At 37.3% G+C, this 11,265-nt stretch overlaps 1 protein-coding gene across 1 annotated transcript in view; it reads left to right on the top strand.

The window, feature by feature from the left end:
- Adam7 (ADAM metallopeptidase domain 7) overlaps positions 1-11,265 on the top strand; it is a 38,933-nt gene that overhangs the window by 12,834 nt on the left and 14,834 nt on the right. Inside the window, exons 8-13 of the mRNA XM_031361009.1 lie at positions 417-488; positions 1,888-2,057; positions 5,247-5,331; positions 7,070-7,197; positions 9,006-9,180; positions 11,141-11,230. Coding sequence (XP_031216869.1) covers positions 417-488; positions 1,888-2,057; positions 5,247-5,331; positions 7,070-7,197; positions 9,006-9,180; positions 11,141-11,230 — 720 coding nt within the window. The remainder of the gene's footprint in view (positions 1-416; positions 489-1,887; positions 2,058-5,246; positions 5,332-7,069; positions 7,198-9,005; positions 9,181-11,140; positions 11,231-11,265) is intronic.

Raw genomic sequence — 11,265 nt, 5'->3', positions numbered from 1 at the left:
GAGAGAGAGAGAGAGAGAGAGAGAGAGAGAGAGAGAGAGACAGAGACAGAGACAGAGACAGAGACGAGAGACAGAGACAGAGACAGAGACAGAGACAGAGACAGAGAGAGAGAGACAGACAGAGACAGAGACAGAGACAGAGACAGAGACAGAGACAGAGAGATCCAAAATTCAAAAGAAAACCTTCAGGGACCACTGTGTCTAGTTATCTTATTTCAACAACTAACCTATCAAGTCTTCATCCCTTGATCAGTCTTTAGCTCACTAGAAAGAAGATTCTTTTCCATTGCTGTAGGGGTCTCTTTTAATTTGTTTTTGCCTATGTTTTGGTTTTTAACAATATTCTATAGTAAGAGAAGTATTTTTCCAGGCTTTTTCCTCAACACTGATAACAAATGCTGCATTTGTGTTTCCAGTACCGCAGGAACAGTAAACCCCAAAACAAGCTAAGGAAACGAATTTGGGGAATGGTCAATTTTGTCAACATGGTAAGTTATGATATCATTTAAGTCAATCTGAAAGTATAATTACAATGGAATATTTAGGGCAGGTCTCTGAAAGGCCTGTGGTGCTTTGATATTGATCTAGCACAAACCGCAGATCTAGCAGGTAAACTAGTTAGCAAAGATCTCTTCAAAACAATCATAGCAACAAATCGCAGTACAGAAGTTTTGTTTTACTAAGTAAATTACACTTACTATCTAAGTAAATGTCAAAACTTGGTCATTGATGAGGACCGGTGAGATGTCTCAGTGGGTGGAGAAAGGAGGAGTTTGGTGCACACCATGCAAGGTGGGACCTGACTCAACCCCTGGAATCTCAATGAATGTGGCAGGACAGGAAAGATGCCATTAAGTTGTCCTCAGACTTTCACAATTGTAGTTGCCATACACACCTGCTCCCACAATGCACCACACACACACACATATACCCCACAATAATAATAAGTAATAAAAATTTTAAAATTCTGGTAACAGAGAAATTATGAAACAACAGACAGACAATTTGAAAACCAAGCATGTAAATAGTCAACCACACTATTTTAAAATCAGTGCTCTGTGCCTGTATGTAATAATAAAAAGAAATCATTCTGTGAATTATTGCCCATGCCTTGTCATTTGAATCAGGACTTCATTATAATCTATTAAGATTATTAGTCCATCTAAACATTAAAGAATGAGAATTGTTACTAAAAGAAATTGTGAGTTGTATACATCTTCCTTTACCAAATCATTCTAACACATCCTGGGTCTATTGCTCAGGTAAAGAGATGCAGAGGAAGAAGCTGAAGGAGTAGCACATCTAGATTAGTGGTAGTTCATTCATTAGTTGAAGGACAGTTTTCTATTGGCATTTTTGCTAACCACTTTAAACATTTGTGCATACTCATAGGTGAAAAAATAAATGTTCATTTCTTTTATATAAATAATGAAGAAGTTGAAATGCTAGGTCATATGGAGTGTGCATATTATTTTAGCCCCTTCCTACAGCATGAAATCCTGTCTTCTGTTTGTTTCATTTTTTCAATTCTTTGTATGCCAGCTTAGGTAATTACTATTGAGCCAGCAGGGTTCTCCTCATTATTCATAGCTTTTCAATGTGCTTATGAAAGGCTATAATTTTTTCTAGTATTTTCATTCATACTTATCATTGCTCTCTTATGCTGAAATTAAGGTATTTTCAAACATCATTTTACCATATTAGTTTCACACAGTATTCTATATGGCATTCTGTATTATAGTTCAATATATCAATTTATAAACAAAGGCTTGCTATATAAAATGTACATAACAAGTTGAAATTGTTTTTAATACAAGGGAATACAGGTAATAATGAAAGAAAGTTCTAACAATTTGATTTTGTGAAAATTCTTTCCTCTTTGAACAGATTTATAAAACCTTGAACATTCATGTGGCTTTGGCTGGCATTGAAATATGGTCAGCTGGAGACAAGATAGAAATAGTGTCCAATCTAGAAAGTACCTTATTGCATTTTTCAACTTGGCAAGAAACAGTTCTCAAAAAAAGGAAGGATTTTGATCATGTGATTTTACTGAGGTATGTGATTATTCTATTTTCCTTCACATATTGGAGAGACTATTAAAAACAAAATAGGTTTAGTGATTGAATATGGGAAGGATTCCCAGGTTTGAATATGGGAAGAATCCAGGAAGGACTCTCTGGATTGTCCTTCCTTCAGGCTCTGTCCATACTTTGCCTCTGCAACTCCTCCCATGGGTATTTTGTTTCCCCTTCTAAGAAGGATCGAAGTATCCACACATTGGTCTTCCTTCTTCTTGAGTTTCTTGTGGTTTGTGGGTTGTATTTTGTGTATTCTGATCTTCTGGGCTAATATCCACTTATCAGAGAATGCATAAGATGTGTGTTCTTTTATGATTGGGTTACCTCACTCAGGATGATATTCTCCAGAACCATCCATTTCCCTAAGAATTTCATAAATTCATTGTTTTTAATAGCTGAGTAGTACTCCATTGTGTAGATGCACCACATTTTCTGTATCCATTCCTCTGTTGAAGGACATCTGGGTTCTTTCCAGTTTCTGGCTATTATAAATAAGGCTGCTATGAAATAGTGGAGCATATGTCCTTATTACGTGTGGGAGCATCTTCTCGGTATATGCCCAGGAGTGGTATCATTTGAACTGTAAATAAAGAACATATCTAATAAAAAATAAATGCAAGAAAATAGAACTTGGGAATTTGCTTTGGTACAATGAAAATATGAGAGCATGAATTTGAATCCAAAGTACCTATGTAAAAGTTAGGTGATTCCATCACCATGAATCAGGCAGAGACAGGAGGACCACAGTGACTTGCTATTCATCAGCCCTAGCTCCAGACTCAGTGGAAGATTCTGTCTTAAGGGAATAAGGCATGGCATGATAGAGCTGGACACCTGTCATCCTCTTCTGGCCTCTGATGCCCGCACATGGCTTATACATGTGTACACACATGTGTAAACAAATCAGACACATTCACACACAAAAATGAAAAGGAACAATAAAGAAAATAAAGAGCACAGTATTATTTTCTTTGAGTATTATACAGAAAATATTAATTATGGGTATAGAAATTTTTCAAAGCATAAATATATATGTATATATATACATATATATATGCATATATATGTATATATATTTTCTAGTGCAGAGTTAAAAATATGCCAAAGCAAGGTTAAGTTGAGGATCCATTGACATTTCTTATCATCATGCATGGCCAAGCCCTCTCTAATCTACCACCAAAACCTAGCTTTTTAAACACTCTGCTCTGATAAGATTAGCCTGCGATAGCCTCAATATTCCTACATAAAAATTTGAGATGAGCTATTTAATTATCAATTCCTCTGCTCGAAATATCTAGCATTATACTTAGCTCAGAGGAAACTGATAAGTAGATATAGGAATTACATTCATAGACCCTGTGATAAGCACCTTCCACTTGAGAAGAATAGTAGCTTTCAAGCATCTCTTTAGATGCTGATAACATCACTGTGTTAGAGAAGTGTCTGCTCTTCCTACTTTTCTGTCTATAATGCCTATACCTCTCCAGAGTTCTGCAAATCCAATCTGTGGATCCTCTTTCCAGAGTTAGCTAGAGTAGAGCTTTCAGGAGCAAGCAGTTTCTAAAGCCTGTGATGAGTCCAGTCAGTCACTTAGTGGATTAGTAAGAAGGAGCCAGACTGTCAGTTTTCATCTGACAGATCCACAGCATTTCTCTTCAGGAGTAACTGTGCCTGTCTTGGACTTAGACATTCATACACTGTCAGGACCAAAAATTAAGGAGGGTGAAGCATAGTAAAATATCACTGTAAACTTCATGGTGGGCAAGATGGAGACCACTGCTTTTACACAAATGTTTAAATATGTATTTATTATTTCTGATGTGTGTGTGTGTGTGCGTTTGTGTGTGTGCATGCGTGCATCACAGTGCACTTGTGGATATCAACAGACAATTTGCAAGAATAAGTTTTCTCTTTCCACCAAGTGAGTCCTGGGAATTGAACTCACATCGTCAGGCTTGGTGACTAGCACCTGTACTCTCTGATCTATTTTACAAAGCCATATGCAAATTTTAGGATATCTATCACTATCTAAATAGGTATAATGGACAATATTTTAGTTTAATAAAATTTGTCTTATGTCATGGGTAACTTCAGCTCAATAAGTTGTTTGCAAACAGAGACTTAAAGTGAATGGCTGCTCACTGCCCACCTGGGCATCATTCTGGGATTTCTTATACATTAAATTATTAGATATCTTCCATCTATAGTCACACAGGCTTAGAAACAGAAAGACAATATGTGTGGCATTGTTGTTGTGTAATATTTAAACTCAGATGACTTTGAAAGAAGTCAGCCTTTTGCCTGTCCTTCTCCAGTTCTTCACATATCTTATGCTCTTCCAAGATCTCCAAAGCCCAAAATATTAAGCTCCTCTAAGAAGTGCCAGCAAACATTAACACATAGAACATGAATATAGAAACAGAGTGTATCTTCTTAATGAAAAACAAAAGGCTGATTGCCTTCAGATTGCCTTCTTTCTTGTATTTGACGTTCTTGATATTCTAACTGTTGTTTTCTAGTTCATGATAGCTCTGTTTACAAAGGCCCAAATCTAAGAGCTGCATCCAAGTCAAGTCAAAGTTAGATTTCCTACAATGAGACATTTATCCTTTTAGGACTAAATAGACTTTTCTTTACACAAGGGTTCATTGTGAGACCTATCACTTCTCCTCTGACAATCTTTGATTGATAAATAACCTTCAGTGTTATCAGCTACGTGATTCTTAGTGAGATATTTCCTTACTATATTTCCATTCCTACATTTTCCTCCCAAACACTTTAAAGTTTAATTGATTGTCTCATTGTAGGTTTTGTTTGTTTTTGTCATTTAAATGGTTTTATCCAGAGTTGAGCACAAAGTAGACAAGAATCCAGAAGAAAAAGCAAGATTCTTCTTCTCTCATTTTGTTTTCCTTAGAAAAAAAAATTACATCCTGTGTTTTCCAATTTCATCCCAAGACCACAGTTGGATTTCTCTGTGCCTCTAGGTTTAAATTGGGTCCAGTATCAACTTGGGTCATCTACATGTCCATTAAGTGCAGAACTCAGAGGATTGTTCCAATGGCACAGGGATTAGCACTGTGGTACTTCAGTGTAGTTCGAATTTGGGGTTAATCAAATTGTTCAGTCAAACTAAGAATAAGTATTCTTGCACCCTTTTTTTAGTGGGAAGTGGCTCTACACATCTATGCAAGGAATTGCTTACCCAGGAGGGATATGCCAGATCCTTCGTTCATGCAGTGTTGTTAAGGTGCGCTGGTTGCCTAACATTTAATCACAGTGTTTGAATTGGTTTTCTGTATTTATTTGAATCACATTAAAAAGCCATATATAATCTGTTTTTGACCTATATTTCCAAAGTATGTCATGAAGAGACCTATATTCCCTTTCATAAATGAAGAACAAAACATAACAAAACAAAACAATGAGTTGTGAAAAACTGTGGGTAACCAATAAGGGTAAACAGCAGTTCAAAGCTCAGGAGGACGGGTATGATACCACCACAGTGTATTCCATAGTTGTAAAACTTATTTATCTATTAAACATAACAATTTATAAAACTCATTCATGTGGTAAATATAACTATAAGCACAAGTAAGTTCCATGGCATTTAAGGTTGATTTAATCATCATAATTATTTTTAAACTGAAATAAACAAGTGCAAAAGCCACTTAATGTACCATATCAAGACAGCCTTGAAAATTGTGTTTAGCAAGTAGAGAGGCTATAAATCATTGTCTCATCTTGATTGGTTGACCTTTCTCCAAGCCTCAAAGCTTCCAGTAAATGCTACTCATGTGACTCTGTTCAAGATGTAGTTGAAAACATGAAAGTTTGTATTTAGTTCCTTGCCATCCTTTCCTGGTTGCTGCTGGCCCCAGATTAGTCTTGTTGAGACTTAAAAGCTTAAAAGCTAGTGTTTATTCAAATAACCTTATCAACTGATTATGTTGTAATCACTTTTGTGACTGTAGGTTTGCCTTAGTATCTGAACAACATAAGACCTGCATACAAAGTTACCCCAATAGAAGCTATTATGATTTCAATAATCATAGTTTAGCCAGACAAAGAAGCATTTGAAGCTTCATATGGAGAAAATAAAATAAAGATATCCTATTAGCTTTATCATAACTGCATGGCTTATTCCCTTATGGATTTGTTAAAGCAAGAACTAGATCTATAAGACAAGGCAGCAACGAATTCTGCCATGAATTTTATGTTTCTGGTTTTCAGAGTTTTCTCATAACACAAACTCCCTCCACAAGATTATATAGTGTTATTACTCAATATGTCAGGATAGATTGAAAATAGCAGACTTCTCTGTTGAGGCTCAGAGAAGACATCAGCATCCTTTATAAAATTGTGTGAAAAGTTTTTATTAAGTCCATAGGGGCTTCTGCAACAAAATACTAGAAAGTGAGCCAGTTGTAAACCAGACAAATATATTTCTCATAAATCTGAAAGCTGAGAAGTCCAAGAACTTGATCCATTTGTATCTGGTGACAGTCTACTTCCTGGCTTAAGGCTGACAGCTTCTCTCTGTCTCCTATTGTAGAAGGTTTTTCTTGAACCTGTTTGATCAGGACACTGATATCACTGCTGGGAACCTTGTCCCCTTGGCCTAAACATTGTAGTCATTGGGCTTAAGGCTTCAAAATATAAGTTTTGGAGAGACACTGCAGTCAGGTATATAATCTTAGTTGTTAGATTTTAGCTATTTGGAAAAAGAAGGCTGCCAATACAAGTAGAAGTATGCTGTACACTGAATTATAAAGTTACACTGAATTAAAAGTTATTTTTCCAACTTCATTATAAATGAAAGTTATGGACTTCAGTATAGATGAGATGTAATAAAGTCTATCACTTCCCAAATCCAAACAAACTTAGATTTAGAAATCTGGCCTTTCAACCACTCATTTAAAATGATACCTATAAACTACTTGGAGGTCTCCTATAGACATCACTTATTACTTTTTTTCTCCAATCAGGATCTTCTACCAGATGTAAATATAATCGGGAACAGAATGGCACATCAGCTGGGACACAGCCTGGGCATGCAGCATGATGACTTTCCATGCACCTGTCCTTTGGGGAAGTGTGTGATGGGCAGTGGAAGGTGAGGCTCTGATAGAGTATGTAAAGATTCATTTTTCATACATTTTTTTAAATTTTTCATATAATACATTTTAACCACAGGTCCCCTCCTCAAACTCCTCCCACCTCCTCCCCACCCACCCAATTCTATCCCATTTCTTTTCTCTCTCTTTAGAAAATAAACAGGTAACAAATAAATAAAGTAAAAACACAACAAACACATACACAGACAACTCTAAGACCTATAAAAATACAAAATTGAAAACCATAATATACAAGCAAATGACCAGTAAAATTAAAAAAGAAATGCTCAAGTGAAGCCATACGAGACAATGGTCTACAAACACATCATGTAGCTTGTTTTCTGTTGTCCATTTGCTGCTGAGCTTACAGCCTTCTCTTCAGTGAGGTTAATGTACCCAGTGAGACTCCTTTGGAGAAAACTCATTTTTCTTTGCAAGCAGATCTCAGTTAGAGATTGTTCCATAATACATAGCAAGTGACTTTCCTTGTGGTTAGGCCTCAGACCTGTGCATCTTTGGACTCTTTTGTGGCAGGAAGAGTAAGAAAAATGTTAGTGTCAGTGGTTTCTTCTGTATGGTAATTGATTAAATGACACAATGCTGGAGAGATGGCCCAGGAGCTCAGAGCACATGCTGCTCTTGCAGAGGACCTAAGCTTAGTAGCATCCACATTGAGACGCTCACAAACACCTGCAAGTCCAGCTTCAAGGGATCCGATACCCTCTTCTGGCCCACATAGGTACCTGTACATGAACCCCCACATCAACACTCACAATTACATGTCATTTAAAAACAAATATTTTTTAAGTGATGAAAAATTGCTAAAGCTCAAAATAAAGTGGCCATCACAGAGTAGAATTCAGCAACTGATATCAAACCAGTAATATTCTCAGGGTCATATCAACCTGTGTAATGGACTCAAGTCTCTAAAGGTCTTTCTGTATTCAATCATTGAAAGGAATCAAACCAAAGTAACAGAGAAGGGAGTGGAGTGCTAGTTTAAAAGGGAGCACTTAGAAGTCTTAATGATGTTTTTAATATTTCTGCTGAGTTTATTTCTACAAAGCCATATAATATATTACTATATATAATAAATATATATTGTTTATTATAGATAATACAGTGTGCTATATTGTAATATATAAGTATAACATATAGTAAGTATATTATAAAGTAATATAATGTAATAAATATAACATAATATAATATCCTATAATATAGAACTATTCCATACCAGACACTGTGTTAACTCATGATTATTCTTAAAGAACTAAACACAATGCCATCCCTGACTTGGTTGAGAAGTTTATAATCCTTCAGAGATGTTAAATCAGAATTGTATTACTATATGGTTATGTTAAGATGGGCACATTAGGAGATGGAGAGATGGCTCAGGTTTTAAAAGCACTCAAATTGCCTGTATTTACAGGAAGTTTTTCAACCATCTTTAGCTCTGGGGGATCCATCTTCTAGCCTCTGTGGGCCTTACACATGTGAGACATAGATATACATACAAGCAAAATACCCATAATATAAAATAAAAATATTTTTAAATAAGTGGGACACATTAGGGATAAGAAGCACAGACAACCAACTGTTGTCTTCAGGATGGGTTTCTTGGAAGACACATAATAAGAGATTTTCACCAAAATAGCATTTGGTAGTTGTGTTTCTACAACACAACTAATAAGTAATAATAAACCCAACCATAGCTCTGCCCCGGTAGTTAGCAATTGTATTTCATTTCCAATTCTTTATTAAATGTTTACAGCAGCAAATCTTTATTTTTACCTCATCTCATCTCTAGCATCCCTGCAATAAAATTCAGCAAATGCAGCCAAACCCAATACCAGCAATTTCTGAAGGATCAGAAACCAGCCTGCATACTCAACAACCCACTTCCAGAAGAATTCAATGACTACCCGTTCTGTGGGAACAAGAAGGTGGATGAGGGAGAGGAGTGTGACTGTGGGCCAATTCAGGTATTACAAGTGATATTTTCTTTTTTTTCTTTCTTTTTAAAATTTTTTTATTGGATATTTTCTTTATTTACATTTCAAATGTTATCCCCTTTCCTCCCGGTCCCCCATGAAACTCCCTAGCCTATCCCCCCTCCCTCTGCTTCTATGAGGGTGTTCCCCCACCCTCCCTTCCACTCCCACCTCCCTGCCCTCGCATTGCCCTACACTGGGACATCATTGAGCCTTCACAGGCCCAAGGGCCTCTTCTCTCATTGATGTCTGACAAGACCATCTTCTGCTATATATGTGGCTGGAGCCACTCTTTGGTTGGTGGTTTAGTCCCTGGAAGCTCTGGGGAGTCTGGTTAGTTGATATTGTTTTTCTTCCTATGGGGTTGCAAACCCCTTCAGCTCCTTCAGTACTTTCTCTAACTCCTCCACTGGGGACCCCGTGCTCAGTCCAATGGTTGGCTGCAAGCATCTGCCTCTGTATTTGCCAGGCTCTGGCAGAGCCTCTCAGGAGACAGCTATATCAGGCTCCTGTCAGCATGCACTTTTTGACATTCACAATAATGTCTGGGTTTGGTGACTGTACACAAAGTTTGTGCTCAGCTGGAATCTCAGCAAATGGCCAGGCCCTGAGTGAAGCTGGAGAAAGCTGTTCTTATTGTCTGTTCTGGTCCCAGCTCTGAAGCAGCCCTCGTTTCAAACCTTCTTAGGAAATCTCAAGTCATATGTGGTGATCTTGCTGGAAATCAGCAACATTCCATTTGCCTGGCTTACACTTTAATATCTTGAATTGTGAGAGGTAACCCTAAATCTGATCCCTCAGCCACAGGTAGTAACATCTCATAGTCAGTCAAGTTTTACTTAGAGCCTTGGAAATCTTTTCTATATCACAGATGGGAAGTTGTAATTATAGAAAAGTCTCTTTTAATAGGGAGACAAATAGCTTCAAACTTTTCATATACTTATTCAAGTGTAGAGTGTTTAAAAAAAAAGCTTTGGAGGCAAATTTTCAAGTATTTCTTAGTCTGCTTTTAGAAGCTATTTCTTTGAGAAGCTCATCAAATAAATATGCGCCCTCCACTACTTCTGCCTCAAATGAACAAGGCATGGAAGCCTCTGGGGATGTATTAAAATATGAAGCTTACTAGGTCTCCAGTGTAGCTGCAATTTACATCCCCACCAACCTGCTGAGACTGTGGTCTGAGGACAACATTTTCTATGTTAGCCCTAGACACTGCACAGTTCAAAGTGTTCTAACAGGACAGCAGTCAAGAAACTCTATAATGAGAGTGGGACTGGCCTATTCAGAGAGCTTGAGAACCAGTCTTCAACATCTAGGATTAATAAGAGAAGGCTGCTGACTTTGGACACAGATCCATTTTCCCTATGCATATTTTGGAACATTCCACATCTCTGTGCTAATGCATGGAGGCCTTATCTGATGCAGACAGACACCTGCCTCTGAAATTTTACATTTTATCCAAGTAGGCAGGATACTTAAGGGGCTGTCTTATGATTTAGTAAGGCACCGAGGGAGGGAAAAAGAGAAAATAAAGTTTAGGTTGAAATTGGTGGCATCCCAAGCTAGAAATGTAAGATCAGATTTTAGAAACTGTATTACTTCACATCAGACTTTAGCACAGGGAAGCAATGGGGAATGGACATCATGGGAAAGCTGGAAGGTCACTATCTTTGAATTCTTTTCCTACCAATGAGAGTTCATAAGCTGGGAAGTAATGAAGGGACATGAAAAAAGGCAAAACAGTGTAAGTCCTCAATACCAGTAGCTCACAGTAATGTGATTCACACACCAAAACCAAGGATCCGGCTTTGCATAGAGCTCTTGAAGGAGCACAAGTTAATTAGGCCATCAAATAGGAGTCAACACACATACACACAAACACACACACACACACACACACACACACACACGCACACACACCTCAGTGATGTCTACTTTTTCGTTTTGCCAGGAATGCACCAATCCTTGCTGTGATGCACACAAATGTGTGCTGAAGCCAGGATTCACTTGTGTTGAAGGAGAGTGCTGTGAATCATGTCAGGTGAGACTCTTTTTTTTTTTTTTTTTTTTTTTTTT

Source organism: Mastomys coucha, unplaced genomic scaffold, assembly GCF_008632895.1.
Source record: "Mastomys coucha isolate ucsf_1 unplaced genomic scaffold, UCSF_Mcou_1 pScaffold9, whole genome shotgun sequence".
In the NCBI taxonomy this organism is placed as follows: domain Eukaryota; kingdom Metazoa; phylum Chordata; class Mammalia; order Rodentia; family Muridae; genus Mastomys; species Mastomys coucha.
This window is presented reverse-complemented; position numbering and strand designations above follow the sequence as displayed.